General features: G+C 55.7%; 1 protein-coding gene across 2 annotated transcripts in view; it reads left to right on the plus strand.

Moving 5' to 3' along the window:
* The window catches only part of ANXA6 (annexin A6), a 48,252-nt gene that overhangs the window by 12,067 nt on the left and 14,826 nt on the right, over window positions 1–21,359 (plus strand). For both annotated transcript variants that reach the window (XM_045826085.1, XM_045826091.1), the window contains exons 3-17: window positions 5,061–5,151; window positions 5,800–5,894; window positions 6,444–6,557; window positions 7,518–7,608; window positions 9,078–9,157; window positions 10,736–10,792; window positions 11,588–11,681; window positions 12,100–12,195; window positions 12,768–12,826; window positions 14,144–14,266; window positions 14,605–14,663; window positions 15,914–15,992; window positions 17,854–17,935; window positions 19,076–19,170; window positions 19,776–19,889. In XM_045826085.1, the coding sequence (XP_045682041.1) occupies window positions 5,061–5,151; window positions 5,800–5,894; window positions 6,444–6,557; window positions 7,518–7,608; window positions 9,078–9,157; window positions 10,736–10,792; window positions 11,588–11,681; window positions 12,100–12,195; window positions 12,768–12,826; window positions 14,144–14,266; window positions 14,605–14,663; window positions 15,914–15,992; window positions 17,854–17,935; window positions 19,076–19,170; window positions 19,776–19,889 (1,329 nt within the window). The remainder of the gene's footprint in view (window positions 1–5,060; window positions 5,152–5,799; window positions 5,895–6,443; window positions 6,558–7,517; window positions 7,609–9,077; window positions 9,158–10,735; window positions 10,793–11,587; window positions 11,682–12,099; window positions 12,196–12,767; window positions 12,827–14,143; window positions 14,267–14,604; window positions 14,664–15,913; window positions 15,993–17,853; window positions 17,936–19,075; window positions 19,171–19,775; window positions 19,890–21,359) is intronic.

Below are 21,359 nucleotides of genomic sequence, written 5' to 3' on the forward strand. Positions count from 1 at the left end.
ATGGGGTTCTGTCCTGGGTAAGAGCTAGGGTCATCCCATGCCAGGATTTGCCTGCGAGAGACCCTTGTTTGTGGGCTTTAGAGAAGGAGACGAGGTCACTGCAACAATGGGATTGAAAAGGGAGAATCCAGCTAAGGGACACCTGACTTGGCCCCTTTTGTTCCTCACTTCAGTCACAGAGCTTCTGGCCATGGACATAACACAGAAGCTGTGTGATCTTGGGTGAGTCCTTTGCCCTCTCTGGGCCTCAGTCTCCATTGCGAGGTGGTTGAGCTCAGTGAAAACTAAACTCCATCCCTGTCTTCGTGGCCTGGCACCCAACAAACAGTGTTTGACGAGCACAGTGTGTCATGGGAAACAGGACCAGGGCACTCCAGAGAGTCCTCGCTGTGGCCGCCCTGCCCACATCCAAGGAGTATGCCTTGCCCAAGTGGCCTCTTTCGCCAGGAGGAGAGAGCATCAGTGGTTATGGGCAAAGGTCCGAGGCAGAACTTATGCCGTTCTCCATTTCCCACGCGTAGTCCTTCTCTGAGTACTCCCTGGGAGGCATTCAAGTGGCAAGGTTCTAGGTGACCGAAGTGGATGGATCAGGCCCTGGGAGATCAAAGGGGCCAGGACATAGGCTCAGATCTTTGGACCCCTTGTCCAGTGCTCCCAGACCACTGGACCCGTGGTTTCTTCTTGCCGTGGGTCAGGGGCCAGGTAGACATCCTGTTACAGAACACACAGGGGCCAAGTGGGCACGATATACAGTTACCGAAAGGATCGCCCACTAGGTTCGATTATCCGCCGTATTAGGAAAGATGTCTCAATGCCAGAGATTTGTGAGAAGGAAAGGAAGTGTTTATTTGAAGCTATACAGACTTAAAGTAGTGACCCAATGTCTTCATTAAAATATCAAAGTCCTTTGGATATCCACAGACATCCACAGTGCTTCCTTCTCCCCCTGCCCTAATTTGGGGTACCATATCTCAGGAAAGGAAGCAAACGTCCGTGATTCAGGCTGCCGGCACCATCAGCTGTGTCGCCATCCAGGCAGGATCTCTAATTAATCCAAAGCCATGTGGCACCTTCTCATGGCCTACTGGCAAGAGTTCTTTCACCCTTCCTCCAGGCAAAGTCTCTCCTGCTTCCCAGGCTACACGGCCAAAGGGAGCACCCCAAAGCCGAAAGCTGCGTGGTTCTCCTTTCACCAAAGCTGCGGGGGTCTGCACTCTGGCAAAACCACATGGTTCTTCTCCCCAGTGGCTGCTGTGTCTGGGTTTAAATCCCTGTGCCAACCTTCCTCTGTACCCCCATTTCCAACTCCTCCTGCAATCAGTTGCACCTGCCATGATTATTCCAGCTTTACTGGGCTGCCATCATGAGTCTGGGCAGGGGTGGCCCCATGTCGTGGAGCCAGTCTTCTCCAAGCTCTCACACAGCTGCTGTGACCTGGGGGACCTGCCCCCCAGTTACATCTTGGGTGGAAGTCCCTTCTATCCCCCTGGCTCAGAGCATGGCCACAGCTATTTAACATATCTATGCAACCAGTTAAAGGCTATAGATGTGTTAAGTGACCATGCCATGGATTAGCTGCAAAGCTGTGGCTGCACAAAACAGCTCTGCATGTTCCTGCTCCCTGTGTCCCTTCCCCCAACTCACACCTGTGCGGGGGAGGGGTGGAGACATCTTATATGTCTTTCTAATATTTCCTAGACACCTTGAGTTCTGACCCCATTCCAAATCCCTATTTGGGGCCCCCTCTCTTGTCTGCACACTGTTTCAATCCTGCAAGCAAAAGTCCCAAGGTGGCAGAGCCTCAGGGGTCCAATGGGGTGAGTCAGAGCCCCCCATGCATGGTGCTGATGCTTTGGTGGGGCAGTGAAGGAGCTCTGGGGGTGCGCAGGTGGAGGGAACGGGAGCAGCCGCCTGGGGGAGCTACTCAGAAAGAGCCGGGGGCTGAGCTGTCTGGGCAGAGAGCTCGCTGGAGCAGAAGGCCAGAAGGGAGACAGTGTGTTCCGGCAGTGGCGGCAGTTTGGCAGGCTCGGGGCGCAAAGGCCTAGGGGAAGGAGGAGGTTGCAGAAGTCACAACAGAGGAGTGACAGAGGTCTTCCACCCTTGATCTCAGCCAGAAGGCCGAGGAGCTGTACAGTCGTGTCCACTGCTCCCAGCCACGAGCAGCTTCGTCCTGCCTCTGGTGTGTGTGCCCTTTCCCAACACACGTGCGCAATGGGCACAGCACAAGCCACTCCCTCATCTCTCCGGTCCAGGTCACCCCCAGTTGCTTCTACTGTGATAATTGTGCCATTGCTGTCCTCCCCCTCTTTCCATTCAGAGGAGGGGAACTTGAGGCCCAGAGACGTGAAGAAATAGTGCAGTGTCCCAGAGGCGTGGCTCTGTGGCTTCATCTGCACAGAGATGTGTGGGTTGGAACGTGCTGATGGGCACAAGAACACCCTGAGGACAGGGCAAGAGGGGCAAGTGCTGGTGCCTGGAATTCCAAGAGGTGCAGAGACGAGGGCCTGGGTCAGGTCTGAGCAAGGCAGCTCTCGAGCGGAGGGAGTCCTGGCTGGCTGGTGGCCTTCTCTCTGGGTGATGTCACTTCTGCTCCCAAGAGGCCTCAGACCTCCTCCTCCTGCAGCAGCCTGGATGGAGCCCAAGACCTCAGAGCCCCAGGGTTCAGGCTGCTCACCAGCTGGCATCGGGACCTGCTGAATATTTCAAGGTGGAAAGTCCCTTTGCCTCTGCCCTCCCCTCCCCTCGACCATGGGCACCTGAGGCCAGGAACCCGTCTGCCAGAGGAGAAATGGGGATGGCTGCACAGGTGGCACTTGGAGATGCAAAATCCACCAGCGTGGTGTGAAAATGGCTGATGGTGGCACACCTGGGCCTGGATGATGTGAAGGACTGTCTGTGGCTCTCAACGGGACCAGTGCTCAGGCTCCCTGTGCCCCCTTGTCTGGTGGCCATGGTCCTGCAGGGTCTTGGGAGAGCTGATCTGGCTGGTCATCCCCAGGAGATTTTAATGTCCTTGTGCAAAGACCCTTGGGGGAGACTGGCCCTGCCACTCGCCCAGCCTTTCTCTGAGGGGACGTTTTGACCAAGCCTGGTGTCAGTCATTAGGTGCGCCTTTGCCTGGGATGGCATTGCTTCATCTTTCAGCTGCAGCCCCTGCCCCTAACACTGCCTCAGCCCCCAAAATGGGTGGGAGGAGGGGAGAGGAGGTAGAGGTGGGAGTAGCAGCAGGAGAGGATGGTCAGCTCCCTGTCTCTTCTGCGACCTCTGCCTTCATTCCTGCTGGAGACTCGCTACTATCTTATCTTCGTTCGCTCCTGGGCACCGGGCACCGAAGTGTCTGGACTTGCTTCCCTGAATGTTGCTTGCTCCTGCCTCCAGGCCTTTGCCATGCTGTCTCTTCTCTGTATGAAGCCCTAGCCCAACCCCCACCCCGCCCCTCTGGGGGCCAGCTGTTACTCATCCTTTAGGGCACAGCTTAGGTATCCGCTCCAGGAAGTCTTCAACCCGCTCAGAACACACTCGGTCTTCATCCATTCACACACCCCTCCGTCTAGGACACAAGCGTGCAGCGAGTGTCTCGTTGTGCCCGGCCCCATGCTGGGCGCCGGGAATGCATCAGTGGGCGGGACAGAGGCTCATGGAGCGTTCTAGAGGGAGGATCTGTGTTCTGGTTCCGGAGCTTGGCGTGTGTTCCCCTTTCCTTCTCTGCCCGGGGCTGGATCAGGTTGCAAGGGATTCACTGATGGCGGGAAGAGGAGCGTGTCCCTTTCTAGTCACCCGCCCTGTCAGAGCTTGAAATAGCAACTCCGCGCCCACGCATGCATACCTTGGAGGAGCCAGCAATGGCAGGCATAAACCAGAGCGCATCCAAGTGCCTGCCAGGTCCACACGCTGGCCCTGGGAGATGCGGGAGGTGGCTGGAGTTCCCTTTGGCCTGTGCACCTCTTCCTCCTGCAAGGCAGTTTCTGTGGTCTCCCCCCCACCGCTTCCACAAGCCTTCCCCAGATTCCCTCCCCCAGCTGGGCTTGACCGCTGCTGTTTCCTCATTACTTTGCCTCTGTCTTAGGTATTTGCTACAAGCTTTATGCTAATGTGTGTGCATAATGTCTCTCTTCCCCACTGGGTCGGAAGCTCTTGAAAGACAGGGTTGGGTCTTCCTTCTTCCTGAATCTGTAGCTTGCAACATCAGGCCCTCCCGGCCCAAGTCAAGTGCCCTGCCCCCGAGCTGTGCGAGCTCAGCACCTGGGGCCCCAGCATTTGTCTGGTCTGTGTTTGCTCTCCCCGGTCACCTCTGACTTCCCGGTGAACCGGCCTATTGTGCATTCAGGTTCCCTGAGATCCTCTGGCTCCGCCCCTCCACCCCTAGGACCCAGCCAGCTTGTCCTCAGACACCAGTTCACGGCTCAGTTTACCGGTCCCCAGGGGGCGGCACCTTGCCTTGGCATTGTCATTGAGGGTGGCTCTGGGCTTCCTGGGCTGGGACTCCCACCCCAGAAGCTGGCAGCTGCAGGGTTCCTGGAGCCGGAGAGCGGAGGGGACCGGGCCAGAGAGCTGGGTTCCGGTGACCCTGGCTTCCCTTCTCGGGGCTCGGTTCCTGGGGTCCTGTGATGGACATGGTCTTAAGTGCTTCTCCAAGCTGCTAAAATAATCACAATGGAGTCAAAAGGGCTTTTCAAATCAGAAAGTGCCATAAAAATACGAGGGGTTCTTATTACCCTTGTAGGGGTCATTTCCAGTCCCTGTGCTCAGCCTGGCTTTTTCTCTCTCCTGGCTCCTAGGAAGGTGGTGCAGGGCCGAGGGGGTCTGGCCGAGCCCCCTCCCTCGGGCGGGGCAGTGGCACTGTCCTGGGGGCAGGTTGTGGCAGGAGGTACCTGGGGAGCCATCCCCTCCCTCGCCCAGGCTTTCCGTGGTTGACACTCAATTTTAGGGGATTGTGGCTCAGCTTGGATACTGCCTGGGGCCAGGGTTGGGAGTGTGACCTGGGGTTGGGGCGGGGAGCCCCATTCTGGGCCAGGGCCAGGGTCAGGGTCAGCAGCTCACTCTCTGCTTTTCCCCCACAGGGTGCCAAGTACCGCGGCTCCATTCATGACTTCCCAGACTTCGACGCCAGCCAGGACGCCGAGGCTCTGTACACCGCCATGAAGGGCTTCGGTGGGTGCCGGACGCTGGGCGTGGGGTCACAGGAAAGGGGGCTGGGGGGTACCCCCACATGTGGGCCCCTCCCAAAGCCCTTTCAGGGATGGGGGTGAGATGGTAAGATACACTCACACATCTTTTGTCTCTCCTTTTTAATTTTTCATGATTTTATAATGAAATATTCCAGACCAATAATAAAAGCTTCACCCACACACCCGCCACCTAACTTGCTTCCTTCTATAGTAGGAAACTCCCTGCAGGGCCTCCTACTGATAACCCTCGTGGGGTAACCACTACCCGCCCGGAGTTGGTTCTTATTATTCTCTTTTATTTTCTTTGTTGAAAGAACTCTTTCCTGGGTGTTGGGGCACCTGAGTTTTTCTAAGCCAGGCTCCTTGTGAGACCTTGGGTGAGTCCTTGCCCCCCACCTGGGCCTCAGTTTCCTTATTTGTGTGATGAGGAGCTGAACGGCGGGCCCTCTGAGCTCACATCCTGCGTGTGCTGTGATCCCTTTTAGTGGGACTCGGCAGGTCCCCATAGATCCTCCTCTGCGATGCCACCACCTCATGACTGGGGGCTAAGGCCGAGGATGGCAGGGGGCAGCCCAGGTGGGCTCCCGGAGGCAGGTAGGGGTAGAGTGATGGGTGCCCTCCCCTCTTCCAGGCAGTGACAAGGAGGCCATACTGGAGCTGATCACGTCCCGGAGCAATAGGCAGAGGCAGGAGGTCTCCCAGAGCTACAAGTCCCTCTATGGCAAGGTAACCGTGGCAACCAGGGCGCAGGCATGTGGGGCTGGGGGATGAGTTCATTCACCCGTGTGTTCCTTCAGGGTCTTTCCTGGGTGTTCTACTCCAGGTCCGCCTCTGGGTTGGCACTTCTGGCCTCTCTCTTCTCTTCTCTTCTCTTCTCTTCAGTCAGGGACCATTCAGCCACGGGCTGCCTAGAGCACCTGCCGTGTGCCGGGCACTGTGCTGGGTGTTGGGGCTACGTGGGTGAGCCAGACCTGGGAGGAGGGGCGTGTCAGCCCCTCGGGTGTCTAGATAGTGGGAGACACAATAAACTGGTAAATAAGCAGTGGTAGGGAAGAGGCAGGGCGCTGTGGAACTCGGCACTGCCACCCACTAGCTCTGTGACTCTGGGCAGGTTCCCAGTGATCTCAAAGCCTGCCTGTTCTTCAGGCTGAGGATAGCACACACCTCCAAGAGTGACGATTCAATGAGATCACTTAGCCCAGAGCCTGTACAGAGTATGTGCTCATTCAATATAATTCTTATGATAACCACTCTTCCCTCCCCCATCCCCATCAGGACCTCATTGCGGACTTGAAGTATGAGCTGACCGGGAAGTTTGAGCGGCTGATTGTGGGCCTGATGAGGCCGCTTGCCTACAGTGATGCCAAAGAAATTAAAGACGCACTCTCCGTAAGAAACAGGAGTCTGTGTGTGCTGGGGGTGTGGGCGTGGGGAAGAGGGGTTCTGGCCTCTCTAGCACATATGCCGTGCCCCCTGCATCTACCCGTGGATGGGCCCTGCTTCAAGAGGCAGCTTGCCCAGACCCTGTCCCAGAGGGTACCGCAGTCTCCTTCGGGGGCGGGGGGGCAGATGTGGGACAGCTGTCAGTGTGAGGCAGACCCCATGAAAGAGGGCCCTTAGCCCAGACCACCACATTAGCAGCTTCCAGTCCTGAGGGAGCAACATGTAAGGACATGGAAACAAATTGTATCCAATATCCAGAGGCCAGCGGTGTACTCAAGGAGGGTAGGAGGGCAGGCCCTGGGTGCAGGGTGGGTTAGAATGAGAGGATCGGGCTGGGACCGGAAGCCTGGAGAGGACTTGGTTGATCAGAGTGGGAAGGTCGTTCCAGGCTGGAGAGCAAGTGGCAGGAGGGCCGTGGGGGTTGCTCAGGATGTGAGGAGCAGCTCAGTCTGCCGGCAGCGGGGAGAGAGCAAGAGCCCTTCAGTGTACCTAGCACTTTAGGATTGATAAAGTCCTATGATCTTAGCCTCAGATGAGCTTTTAGACATGAATCCATTCCATAAACTGATCAGCTTAGCAATGTGGGTGATCCTTGCCTTCTCCATCTCCCTGTGAGGCTGTAGAACGACTAGTAGCACCTCCATTTTACAGATGAGAAAACTGAGACCCAGAAAGACTCAGCTTCTTAATGAGAGGCCACAAAGCAAGCTACGGGCAGAGACGGGACTAGAACCCATGTCTTTTGAATCTCAGCGCAGCATTCCCAATCAGTGCTTACGAGCTGCCATAGGAGCACCCTCAGTGCTGGGGGTTTCATAGCTCCGGCCGTTCCAGGACTCCAGCCCGTGGCTGGCCACCTCCCATCCCGGCCCTCGCCTGACTCATGTGCCCCTTCTCTTCTCCCAGGGCATTGGCACCGATGAGAAGTGCCTCATTGAGATCTTGGCTTCCCGGACCAATGAGCAGATCCACCAGCTGGTGGCAGCGTACAAAGATGGTGAGACGGGTGGGAGGGGCTGCTGGGGATTTTTGGATACGAAATGGGGGTGCTTGCAACGGCGGAGACCTAAGAACCTATTCAGCCACCTTCTTTCCTCCTTCCCTTTCATCTGTTTGTCCGTCCGTCCAATAGTCACTGGGTTGGCCCAAAAGTCCATTACGTTTTTTCCCTGCAGTGGCTCTAGTAGTGCTTGTCTTTAACCTCATTCAGAACAGTTTTGTCAGATTGTATTGTGACAGCTGTCTTATCAGCGTGTATTAAAAAAAAACTTAATTGGTGAATTTTTGTGCAGCTGCTTTAATATTAAAGATGGAAGAAAATATGCAACATTTTTTGGTACATTATGCTTTATTATTTCAAGAAGGGTAAAAACGCAGCTAAAATTCCAAAAAAGATATGCAGCGTGTGGAGAAGGTGCTGTGGCTGACCGAACGTGTCACAAGTGGCTTGCGAAGTGTCCCGGTACTACTGACCTTGTGCCCAGAGAACTCTGTGCGGTGGGGCTGTCCTCTGCATCGGCAGAGGTTCAGCAGCACCCCTGGCCTCTGCCCACTAGAGCCAGTAGCAGGAGCGAGCCGACATACTCAAAAGACCCAAATCAATCAAGTTGTTGGTGAAAATGAAAAATGTGACTTTCATTTTATAGAAAACAAGTAATGGACGTGTGGGCCAGCCCAATGCCTGTTCTGCGCTGGGCAGTGTGCTGGGCTCTTGGGCTGTGGTGACAGGCAAAACCCACGCAGTCCCTGCTCCTAGAGCTTGTGGACTAACAATGAGGGAATGTGGGGCCCCAACAACCTGCAGGTAGAGACGATGCCAACATGTCGTTGTCATGAGGGAGACACATGAGATAAGAATCAAACTTTGGCTGGGGAGGACCTGCTTCAGACGGGTGGTCAGGGAAAGCCTGTCTGGGGAGGAAATGCGAAGGAGCTAGTACTGTGGAGGGTGGGGAGGAGATCCTAGCAAGCAGAGTGGCCAGCAAGTCCAAAGGCCCTGGGGCGGAAATGAGCTTGGTAGCCAGACTGAGGCTGGAGCCATGGAGGGCTGGGCACAGGGTCTGTAGGCCAAGAGAGAGAGATTGTGTTTCATTGTAAATCCAGTGGGACACAGGGGAGCCCACAATCAGATGTGGGCTTTAAGGGGGTCGCCCCGTTGCTGTGGATTGGAGAGGGAGTGAGCGCAGGCGCGGAGAGGAGTCAGAGGCTGTGGCTGCCGTCCAGGGAGCGATGGTGGTGCCCAGAGGAGGGCAGCACTGGTGGGGACAGAGAAACGACAGATCCCATCATATCCCGTCGTGGATCAGTGCAGGGACTCTGAAAATACACCTGGGTCTTGCCGTGGCAGTCCTGGAGAGGGGGTTTGTACCCAATATCTGACCCTTTGGGGGCAGCAGGGGCCTTCCTCCTGGACCCCCGGGGTCTCCTGGGCACGGGACTAGAGCTTGCTGTGTTCCAACCTTGCAGCCTACGAGCGAGACCTGGAGGCTGACATCATTGGTGACACATCTGGCCACTTCCAGAAGATGCTCGTCGTCCTGCTCCAGGTCAGTCCACCTGGGGCCCTCCCCAGAGCTCTCAGCCGGAGTGCAGGCAGAGCGCTGTGGGCATCTCCCGACCCCACAGACATGGTAGCCTGTGAGGGGCTTCTTGGTGGCCCCTTGGGTGTAAGTCCTCATAGACTGTGGCCACTCCCTCCCCCTCTGCCCGTTTTATCCTTGAACTTGAGATGGTTTCCCTCTGGCTCACCTGGTGCAGAATTTGAGTGTCCAGGTGTCTGCTCTGTTACCCCGGTTTGCATAGACAGGTGACCCCACGTTCCCCTTTGCACACACCCCTCTCCCTTGTGCCCAGGAGTAGCCTCTCCCCACATGCACCCCTGCCCTCTCCAGCCAGGGCTGCAGCATTCCTGGGGCGGCCTGAAGTTAGTTGCAAATGGGGAGATTTTGTTAGAAAATGGATTTCTGGGTTCTTTTGAATAATTGCAAGTCTGGCGACAGCAGGCCTGCCCTTGCATGGCTCAGTGCTCAGGAAAGCAGGTCACACCTGCCGCTTCACCTGTGCCCGCCCAGCCTTGTGGCCGCTGTCTCTGGGACCGCCGGCCCTGTGAGCACGGGCATTGAGAAGTCTCAAGCCAGCTCCCAGGACCAACCTTTAGGAAGCTTTATACATGAGCATAAATTAAGCCACCTCTTTGTTTCCGACACTTCCTCCCCCTCCCCATTTTATTCCAGTTCTCTTCCTGCCATCACCGTGACGACCCACTGCCTCTATTAAGCAGCTAGGGAATTACCAGAAACTTCAGGGGTGGGAAGGCATGACCTTTGCCCCCATTTCCAAAGGGCACATTCTGGAAAGGAGAGTTCCAGCCTGAACCTTAGAGTCCAGGATGTTGCTTTGGCAACGCCCAATGCCAGCGGGGCAGTGGCATGGCACAGATTGTAAGCCTGCGGCTCTGTCTGCTTAGGCTCCGTCCCAAAGAGAACCAGGGTTTGAGATTCCGAGATGCACAGCCCTGGGGGAAAGAGGAAACAAGCATAGGCTTGACCTCTGCCCACATAACCACTCAGCCCAGTGGGACTGTCTCCCTGTCCCCAGCAACTGTCCTTCTCTGTCACCTGGGGCAGAGGGCCTGTGGGGAGCAACAAATGCCAGTGGGGTTTGGTGTCTTCTCAGCTCGTGGGCTCAGATTGGAGGACCCAGGTCTCAGATCCTGATTGGTGAATTCTTGGGGTTAAGGTATGGGAGCCCCTACTAGAAAGCACACGGGCAGACCTTTGTGACCTTGTCGGGGGCTCCGTGGGCCATGCCAGAACTAGCGGTAGGGGCCCTGCCCTCAGAGATGTTCTCAGTACAAGGCTCTGGCTTCCTCTGGGATGGGAGCACCTGGAAGGACGCCCCCGTCCGGTCCCAGCTCCCAGGATGCAGGGAGAAGCTGGCGGGAGGGACTGTGATCCCAGACAAAGTAGACCTTGCGGCCTGGATGCAGTGGCTGCTGTAAGTCACTGCTCCTGGACACTCATGGGCCAGCGGGATTTCCCAGCATTCCCTGTCTGCCCGCCTGGCCCCCAGGCCTTCCCTGGGCTCTGGTGTGGGAACCACATGCCCCTTGTCTCTCTGCCCAGGGCACCCGGGAAGAGGATGACGTAGTGAGCGAGGACTTGGTACAACAGGACGTGCAGGTAAACCAGCCCCATGGAGATCCTAGGGCACAGCGAGGGGGCCCTGGGGGAGGGGGGTGTTGGGGCCAGGGAAGGGCTGCAGGCGAAGTAATTTGCATGAGTACCAGAAATAACTGGCTCACAGCCGTCATTTATATGGTGCTTTCCTAAAGAAAGTGTTTATGTTATCTTTCCAAGGTATACAACGTATGTAAAGTTGGTAAGGTGTATGTTTATGTTGGAGCTTTCATCATTTTTTCATTTATTCAGTTAGTATTTATGGAATACCTACTCTCTGCCAGGCATTGGGGAATCGCTAATGAACAAAATCAGACAGCACTAGGAGAGAGGCTTGTAGTCATCACACGAACACTTCTCCCTGGACACACCGTACCTTCCGGCTGTTTGGAGCCCCACTGCGTGCCAGCCACGCTGCGGGGGCAGATGTCGAGAATGCTAAGACATAGTCCCCATCCTGGAGGAGTCCACATCAGAGTGGACAGACAGGCACGGAAAGAAATCGTTGTATTGTACAGTGGATCAGAGCTATAAACAAACAGAGCAATAGGAGCCTAGAAGAGAGAGGGAGGGAGGGGAACATCTCTGTCGGGGGCATCAGGAAGTGTCTGCGAACAAATAGGACTGGAAGGTCAAGTCGTTTTCCCAGGAAGAAAGGGCAGAAGGTATGTGCAAAGGTCCTGAGGCCACCAGTTACCGGCATGTTCAGGGATTTAACATCAATTCTGAGGGGCTTGGCCAGAGATTCCTATCCCCTGAGGTTTCCTCTTTCGGTCAGCACCCCCTCTTCCCCTTCAGGACCTGTACGAGGCTGGGGAACTGAAATGGGGAACAGATGAAGCCCAGTTCATTTATATTCTGGGAAATCGCAGCAAGCAGCATCTCCGGCTGGGTAAGCTCCAGAAAACACTGCAGCTGCCCCTTGGGTTGTGCCAAGAAGTCCACTCTCTTTTCCTTTTCTGCTGGTAGAACTATTTCTACAGCCGCCCAAAACTAGTTCTGACTTTATTAGACCCTGGTTTGTGTGGTCCTTTCCCAAAGTCATTAACAGGGTGCTGGGCTTTGTCATCTAAACACCAGTCTTTCTTCCTATTGGAGCATGAGGTGTACACAGTCCGTCACAGCACATGCAGTGTGACGACACGGTGGCTGGTCGTGTGCGTGACCTCCCAGCCACCTCCCAAAGCACCAGCCCTACCTTCACGTTGGCACTCCCGTTCCGAGCACTGCGTCCTCCCCTTCTGATGCCCCTGATGGTCCTCAGTGGCGTGGGGGCATTCCCGATGTCCCCGACTCTCTGTCTCACCCAGTGTTTGATGAGTATCTGAGGACCACGGGGAAGCCCATCGAAGCCAGCATCAGAGGGGAGCTGTCCGGGGACTTTGAGAAGCTGATGCTGGCCGTGGGTACGTTCCGCTGTTGCATTCTGGGGCTCCGAGGGTGTCTGGGATCCTGGCCCAGGAACAAGGGGGGAGAACGGAAAAGGGGAATTCCATGGTATGGAGAAGGAAAGGTGAGAAGCCTGTGGGCAGTGAACTCCAAAGGTGTGGCCAGAGCAGCACGGCTGAGGCGGGGCGGCACTGAGATTCCCCTCCCCTGCTCCCTCCTCCGTGTGTGTGTGTGTGTGTGTGTGTGTGTGTGTGTGTGTGTGTGAGAGAGAGAGAGAGAGAAGGCGAGGAAGGAGCCCTGGGCCGGGTGGAGAAGTAGTGGCCAGGAGAGCAGGTTTCGTGGAGCGTGTACTGTCTCGTGTGCCAGGCGCTGTGTGGAGGGTTTAACTTTTAAAAAGGGCCCAGATAACAGCCTGTTTCCTGATTTCTTTGTCCCCTGTGTTTGGGATAAAAGGGGGCAGGTTATCAGGAGCCAGAGCTCTTCCTGGGTTTGAACTTGTAGCCCCCGAAGGCATAAACACAGAGAAGGGGTCAGGTCACCCCATCTTCCTTCCGAGGCAGCCAGGATAACTCGCTCTTATTCTTCTCAGTGAAGTGCATCCGGAGCACCCCGGAGTATTTTGCTGAAAGGCTCTTCAAGGCCATGAAGGTGCGTGACGGGTTTGATGTGAACAAGATTGGGCGAGGGGGTCTCTGCCTGCCCACCTGGGCCATTGGGCCTCTTGGGCAAGTCCTTATGGGCCACTGGCCAAAGGGAGCCTTCAAGGACCGGCCACAGGTCAGGGCGAGGGCCCTTTGTCCCGGTGAGCTCCAGAGCCTGCGATGCCGCGTGGTCACACACCTCCCACCGAACACCTGCCCTGTGACAGCCAGCTGCCGGGCCGTGCAGCCTGAGGGTTGGAAGTCACACTTTTTGAAAATATTAATTAATCAGAACGTTGATATGAGAGGACAAAGGTCAGGGGGAAGCCCTTAGGCGTTGTCTGCTGAGGGTCATGGTGCTCACTCGTGACCCAGCGGTTTCACTCTGGGCGTGCAGACAACGCTGCTCCCCAGGACTTTATACGCAGGACTCACAGAAGCTGATGGTGTTCCCATAGCACACAGGGTAAGTGAGCACAGGCGTTTGTCGCCAGAGGCCACAGGCGGAGGAAGAAGCAGGAGCAACACCTGTCAGTATTGTCCGTATGAGGAAGAGACAAGAAACAACTTGGTGTCCATCAGGATTAGCAGGAAAGGAAAACACACAGTGGCATAGTGACAAAGGTCCAAAACGGGCCCCGGCCAGGGAGCTCAGCCGCTTAGAGCATTGTCCCGAAACACTGAAGGTGTAGGTTCAGTCTCTGCTCAGGGCACATACAAGAAGCAACAATGAATGCATAAATAAGTGGAACAGTAAACCTCTCTCTCTTTCTCTCTCTCTCTCCTTCTCTCTCTCTCTCCCCACTCCCCGCCCTCTCCCTCTCAAATCAGTTTTTTTTTTAAAAAAAGATCCAAAACATGCAAAGCTAGCCCTGGTTGGGTAGCTCAGTGGGTTGGAGCGTTGCGCCCATGCCCCAAGGTTGCGAGTTCATTTCCTGGGCAGGGCACATGTGGGAACCAGCCGATGAATGTGTGGACGAGTAGAACAGCAAATCAACGTTTCTGTCTTTCTCTGTCTTTCCCCCCTCCTCCTTTCCTGTCTCTAAAATCAAAACTCAAAAAATATGCAAGCCAAAACAATGTGTCGCTTAGAGTTCCAAAGCTAGGTTAAGGAAGGGAAAGCAAGGATGGGAATGGTGTAAGGCGGAGCGTGGAGTTTGTAAAAGCAGGAGGGACACACAGGGAGGGAGTGGCCACGTTCTGCTGCTTTTGTCCTTGACTGTAACGTTTTATTAGGAAAGTTGTGTTTTCAACTAGGCTGGGGGCTGTCGGCGCTCTAGCCTCCTTGCAACTCCCTGTCCCCCTAAACCCACTTGTCTTCCAGGGCCTGGGGACTCGGGACAACACCCTGATCCGCATCATGGTCTCCCGGAGCGAGCTGGACATGCTTGACATTCGGGAGATCTTCCGGACCAAGTATGAGAAGTCCCTGTACAACATGATCAAGGTGAGCGGAGCCGGCAGGTGCACAGAGGGCCCGAGGGCATTCTGCCAAGACCCAGGGCTGGGGAGCGCTTATTGGTAGCTTGGAACTGTCCGTCGGAAGTATTTACACCACAGAAATGGGCAAATGCTACCAATCAGGGCTTTTTCCCCCAGAGACCCAGCTGTTAAATACTTCCCAGCACACCCTTCTGGCGGTCTCAGTCACCTCTGGAGAGGAGGGGAGCCAGGGCTGCTCTGAAGAGATGCTTAGCCTGCCCCTGTTTGGGGCTCTCCAGAACCTCCCCTCTTTGTCTGTGACACTGGGGGAGAGGTAACCTTTCTCTCTCTCCTTTCCCCCAGAATGACACTTCTGGCGAATACAAGAAGGCCCTGCTGAAGCTGTGTGGGGGAGATGATGAGTAAGTGTCTCTTGGGGCCTGGGGAGTGGCCTTGGAGGTGGCAGGCCAGGCCTGTCCTGGGCTCGTCCTAATGGATGGACTGGGTGAGCGTGGGGATTCCTCCCAGCCAGGAGCTCCACGCAGGTGAATGTCTGAGTGTCTGCGTGTGTGGACTTGAGCATGATCTCTCGTACATTGAGACGTCTGCTCTTGTGAACTTGGAAAGTCAGTCTGGGGGTGTGGGCCAGGATCTGCTACTTCATAGCTGCTGCTCAGTTTCATCATCCATTCAATGGCGAAAGTACAGGCGCCTGCTCTCCCTACTCAGCATATGTGTCCCATGTACCTCTGTGGGAAGCACCTGGTGACCTAGGAATGCACACAGACCAGGGTGTAGACACGGGGCAGTCCTGTGATGCAGAAGGAACACGAGCCTCTGACGGCACTTGCAGGTGCATCACCCAGACTGAGGCAGGCTCCCGGAGACCGTGAGGCCGAGACAGACCCACGGTGGAAGCAGACGAGGATGGCAGTGGAGATAGGGCCTGGGGAGAGCACTTGGGATGGAGGAAAGGCCCGGGGATAAGCGGACACAGCCTGGTTCATTTGCACAACTAAGGTCGAGCTTTTGTAGAGTGCTGGGAGCAAAGATGGGACCAGGAGGGGTCCTCCTCCGGGCTTATGAGCTTCTCCTCTGGGCAGTGGGAGCATGACTTGACCAGATTGGTGTGCTGGGAGGGGAACTATAGGTACTGAGATTTCCCTTCTGGGGTTTAGGAGGATCCAGGGAAGTGAGGGCTACAAGACCTCCTGTTACGCTTTGGTCAGCTCCACAGGGGCCGGTTCAGTTCTGCAGATGTTTGCTGACACCTGGTGTGCCCAGCTGCTCTGCAGAGGAGCGCAGAGATGATGTGGCTATGAGCTGGTCACGCACTTGTTTGAGAGACTTGAGCAGGAATCACTGAGATTACAAGGAAGAGAGGGGAGGTCAAAGGGTTGGAGAAACACTGTCCCTCTCGGGACCCAGGGCCAGGAAGGCTGTTGGGCAGAGCCAGCATTGCAAGGGCTCTCGAGAGGGTAGTGGGTCCTCAGAAATGGAGTGAGGGGTCTGGTGAGTGGATGAGGCACAGGCTGGAGAGAAGGTAGATGGGTTTATTTAAAATGTGTGTGTTTGCATGCATGCCTGTGTGTGTGTGCTATGTGTCACACGTGTGGAGTGTTGCCTATGGTGACGTTCCTTCCTGTCCTCTCCCCAACCCCCTCCATTCCAGTGCTGCTGGCCAGTTCTTCCCAGAGGCAGCGCAGGTGGCCTATCAGATGTGGGAGCTTAGTGCAGTGGCCCGAGTAGAGGTCAGACCCTCCCCACCTCCTGCTTGACCTCTTGACCACTAGCTGCCACTCTTCTGCTCGCACCTGCACCTTCCTGCCGTTCTCGTTAGCACCCAGCTGCCCCCTGGTGGCCGGCCCGAATCTTTGGTTCTCACGTCTGGAGCTTCCTTTTCTCTTTGCAGTGATGAATTGGGGCCGGGCACTCTGGGGTGGGTATCTGCTTCCTGCATTTACGTCTAACACTCTGGGGAGTGTTCTGGCCCACTCACTATTAACCTGGCTGGTTCCGTGGAGGCGCCTGTCCCATCCTGGGTCCAACCCTTGGGCTCGGGAGGCCCGAAAGCTGAGAACAGATGGGCACCCAGGGGTGCACAGGAGGACTCAAGGTTGTCCTGGCCATCCTCAGACCAGACTCCACAAAGGAGGGATCGAAAGTTTCACAGAAGTGCTTGGAGAAACCACTTCAGGGGTTGGAAGCGCTTGGTCCACCAAAAATATTTGGAACCTTGGATGCTGGGCAGGCCCCTGCTTCCCCTGGAGCCTCCGTCTCTCCTCCACCTTTAAAATGAGGTGTTAGACGTGGCGGTCTCCATGCCCTTGAAGAGCTCTTGACCTCTGACGTCCTAGGACAGCGTTTCCCAAATTGTGAGGCAGGAGCCGTCATGGCGTGTGGTCTTAACTCGTGTGAGAAATGAATGTAGTTTGGGGGCAGCGCCTCTGTGGCAACATTGAGCCTCACGTGGTGACAAAGCTGCCCCCTTTCGGTTTCCTCGGTCTTTTTGATAATGCCAGAGAGAGGGTCTCGGTCTGGCACCACACATCTGCCGTGCCTGCTGGTTTTCCTTTTTCACAGAGTCAGAGAGCTGAGACAGCCAGTGTCAAAGGCAGAGTGTTTGCTTTGGGCAAGACCAGCATCTTGTTTAAATGTGGTGATATGTATTTGACAGCGTGGGGTGTTTTTTTTTTGTACTATGTATACTTTTATGGGTTATTTTTATCTGTCTGTGGAACATGATACCACCTTCCTGTTTATGATAGTGTTAGAAAATTATTTCATTCATTCATTCATTTAACAAGTATTTTTTGAGTGTTTAATGTCAGGCACGGTTAAAGCATATGTCAAAGAACAAAATGGACAAAAAGTCTTGTCCTCGAGGAGTATTGAAATGTGTTTCAAAGTTACCCTGGCCAGCATGGCTCAGCTGGGTGGAGCATGGCCCCGTAACTAAGAGGTCACTGGTTCAGTTCCCGGTCGGGGCACATGCCGGGGTTGCGGGCTCACGGAGGCAGCCAATCTGTGTTTCTCGCTCGCATCAGTGTTTCTCCCCTTCTCTCTAGAATGAGAATAAAGATAAACCTTTAAAACATGTATTTCAAAATGAGTGCATTTAAGTAAAACAGGAAAAAGGTTGAATTAAGTAAAAATATTAAAAAACAGTATAGGGTGTGTACAAATATGGAAAACACAGTGCAGATCATTCAGGAGCAGCTAAAACTTGGGAAACTCCATTCTGGTATTTCAGAACAGTATTGTTGCCTTGGGGGGGGTGGCTCTTTAAGAGGCAGGAGGGCCTTGGGGACAGGGCAGGATTCTGAGGGCCTGGGGAGGCCCCCGTGGAGCGAGGACAGAGCCGCCTGGGGCAGGAGCCTGGCCACGTTTCCTCACCCAGCACTAGCCTGAGGTCTGTGTCTCTCTCTCCCTCTCTCTGCTGCAGGGCAAGGGTCTGTCTGCTATGCCTTCACCTCTGCCTCTTTCCCCCTCGAGCTGCTTGGTTTGGGGCTCCCGGGGATAGTCCCCCCGCCCTCATCGCATGCTCCTCTCCTGGCCTGGCCCCCCGGGGGGCCTCCAGACACCTGCTGAGTCTATTTCTGTTTCTTGCAGCTGAAGGGAACTGTGCGTGCAGCCAACGACTTCAACCCTGATGCAGATGCCAAAGCGCTAAGGAAAGCCATGAAGGGACTTGGTAAGGGACATGTGAAAGGGGCAGGGGTGGCCTCCGGGGTTTCGCAGTGGGGTGGGCCGGGGCCAGAGCAGGCGGCTCACACTAGGGTCCCTGAGTCTCCACCCTCCTGGGGAGGCTCCTGGCTCCCTGAGTGCAGGGAATAGGGGAGGGAGGGGGTTTGTGAGGAGCTGGGCACAATCCCTTCCCAGAGACCAAGGCGTCCGCAGCCCCTCAGGAGCAATATCCTAGTGCAGATGAAAACACTGGGCCAAAAAGCCTGGCTTCCTGCCCTGGCTTTGCCACCAGTCGACTTACTATGTGACTTTGGGCAAATCCTTCAGTCCTTGACTCTCAATTTTGTCATGTGCTCGTTAAACAAGGGAAATGGACCCTTGTTGTTCCATGTCCCAATTCTCAGATAGAAGCGCCCCCTGGTGGCCACCCCCCTCCAGGCCTCCATTTGTCCAGGGGGAGAACTGCGCTGTTGGGGGGGATGGAAAGGCAGTTGGGGACAGAGCTTCTAGGGCTGGGTTTCCATGGCCCCTTCTGTCCCAGAGCACCTCCCTGGGACTTGGGTTAGTCCTCTCCGCTCTGGGACTCGTTTTCATGTGTCTCTTGGGAATGATAGCATCTGCTGAGAATATCTCGGACTCTAGGAGGACAGGCATAAAAACGCTTTTGAAAGGAGAGTCCTGTACCAGCTCTGAGGTCGAGGGCAATACTCCGAGAGGCAGGAAGTGGCATTCTGATGCCTTTCAGAGCCAACTTGCTGCAGTTAGAGGGACCTGGGGTCCACCTTCCGGGGAACTGAAGAGAAAGGACGCAGGGTCCCCAGCTGGACTTCAGTCATGTTACAGGTGTGGGAATTGAGTCCCAGGAAGGGGACGGGATGTCCTCCACCGTTGCCAGAGCTAGGATGAGAACGCACAGGCCCTGACTCTCTACCCAGCGCTCGCTGCTGCAGCGACAGGACACAGGGCGGTGCTGGGCGGAGTGCAGGGGACGTCAGTGGCTGGGGCCCGGGGCAGGACTCCCTGTGCAGCCAGAGGGCTGCCTGGCCAGGCTTCTCCTCTGACAGAGGGCAGCAGGGCCCATCGGTGGGGAGCGTGGGGGGCAGCTGGGCTGCAGGCCTGCCTCTGAGCCATGTGGCTTTGGTGACAGGAACTGATGAGGGCACCATCATCGACATCGTCACGCAGCGTAGCAACGCCCAGCGGCAACAGATTCGGCAGACCTTCAAGTCTCACTTCGGCCGGGTGAGGGACTCAGCCTGGGCGCCAGGCCCTGCATCCACACTCCCCTAAGGGAGCTAAGGGGGCCAGCTCTGCACAGTGGGGCAGCAGGCTTTCCATGGCCCTGAGACCCCACGTGGTCACATGTTCTGAGAGCATCTCCATCGTTAGGTGTGGGCTGCCTGCAGGCACGTTCTCCCCGTTCCCCCAGTTATTCGTGATCAGCAACACTTGCGGGAATGACTCGGCTTGGGGCGAGATCAAGGACATGGGCTGTTTTCACTCAGTGCTTTGGGTGTCCCCCAGATCCCCCCACACAGAGAGGCTTCAGGTTCCCAAGGCTGAGTGTCCGTCATCATTGTGCCTTCATTTCGGCTGGCACGTTTCCCCCAAGACTGAAATGGCGCGGCCCTTTCCTTCTCTGTCTGCTGCCTGCAAGGAGAGCAGGTCTTCCTCTTCCCCACCCTCTTTGGGCAAACCCAACAGCAGCAAAGGCAGACAGAGGCTCCGACAGTTCCTTGCATCCACACAGAGCCCCTGTTTCCTCAGTCCCTATACTCCCCTCCCCGACCTGAGTCACGTGTGGGCAAGTGCTGATGTCCGTGCGACTTTGGCTCTGCCCTTTGCAGGACTTGATGGCTGACCTGAAGTCCGAGCTCTCTGGAGACCTGGCGAGGCTGATTCTGGGGCTGATGATGCCGCCGGACCATTACGACGCCAAGCAGTTAAAGAAGGCCATGGAGGTACAGTGTGGGCACCGGACTGATGGGGTCTGGTCTGCAGGTGCTCCTCAGGGCCTGGGTGGATTGGCCCTAACTCCTGGTAGAGCCCCTGCTACACCCAATTCAAACTGGCTTAAACACAGAAGGGAATGTCCGCTCCTATGACTGAGAAGTGCAGGACTCTCAGTCTGGTTTCAGACGTGGCTGAATCCAGGGGTGAAAACAATGTGGACTCTCATCTCTCCCCGACCTGGGCTCACCTCTCTTCCACAGCTCCTCACTCTCAGCCAGCCTTTCTCCCTGTGGTGGCAGAATACCTTGAGTATATCCCAGCAGCTCGCACCTCCAATGGAAAGGTTTCCTTCCTCCCAGGACTTCTGCCAAAGTCTTGGCTTTTACTGAGGCTGATCCAAGTGGGGTCACAAGCCCAGTAACCCGAGGGGTCAGAGGGGTCTCACGGAGCAGGAGGAGGAAGCAGGACGGATCCGGACGGAACAGCAGCAGCAGTGGGAATCTGTCTCCAATCTGTCTCGAGGTCACGGGCATGAAGAGCATTCTGAAGACCTGGCCCTGCAAGTGGCAAGAAAGGGTGTTATGTCCTGGCCCAGCTGCTGCTGGGGCTGCTTCACGCCCCGAGGCTCCCATTGTACCAGGGGCTCCTCTCCCTCAGTAAGAGCACACAGTGACGCAGCTTGGGCCCCGTGTTTCAGCTCAGTGACTTGTCAACCCACAAGGCAAGGCTTTTGTTTTGTTCCCATTGTGCAGATGGGAACACTGAGGCTCGGGTTAAGTTGCTTGGTCAGAGTCAGAGCACTATGAAGCAGCATGGTGGGATCTGGATCAGGTGTGTCTGGCTCCAGAGCCTGACTTGACAACTGCATGAGATTGTCACCGGGAAGGGACCGGGGCCGGTCTGCCCCAACATAATCTAGAATATGTGGGTTCCTGGCTCCTTCCAGGAAAGAGTTCACTGCACACACGAGTCCATGTGATTTTGAGAGTACATTTATTGAAGCTGGGGACCGTGAAACAAAGGAAGGGAAGCCAGAAGAGGCGGGATCACAGCAGCAGGAGGGGGCCGAGACTGGGCCACGTGGACTCGGGAAAGGAGGTTACAGAGGCAAACGGAGGCCCTTAGGGACAGGTTCATTCGGGGTTAGCCCGGATGAGCTGCCACAGCCTACTGATCCCCTGGTTGCAAGTCTCATCAGGACCCTTGGAGTTTAGGAGAAGCAAAGCGAAAATACATGCTTAAGGAAGGGGGTTCGCAGGCGTGTGAGAGAGAGAGAGTGCACGCACGCACTAGGTTCTTTGTCTTGGGGGTTCTTACTGTTTCCTAAAGGTGGGAGTTTTAGAGGAGGTCTCGGGAGGACCTCAACAGAATATTCACTAGCTTTCCAGGCGGCTCCTTTAACACTAACGCCATCAAAACGCACGTGTAAGGGACCACTCTCTGGTCAGCGTCCCTGCCTTACCTTTATCTTGGATTCG

This window comes from Phyllostomus hastatus, unplaced genomic scaffold (assembly GCF_019186645.2).
Source record: "Phyllostomus hastatus isolate PE091 unplaced genomic scaffold, TTU_PhHast_1.1 phas_contig_150, whole genome shotgun sequence".
Classification (NCBI taxonomy): domain Eukaryota; kingdom Metazoa; phylum Chordata; class Mammalia; order Chiroptera; family Phyllostomidae; genus Phyllostomus; species Phyllostomus hastatus.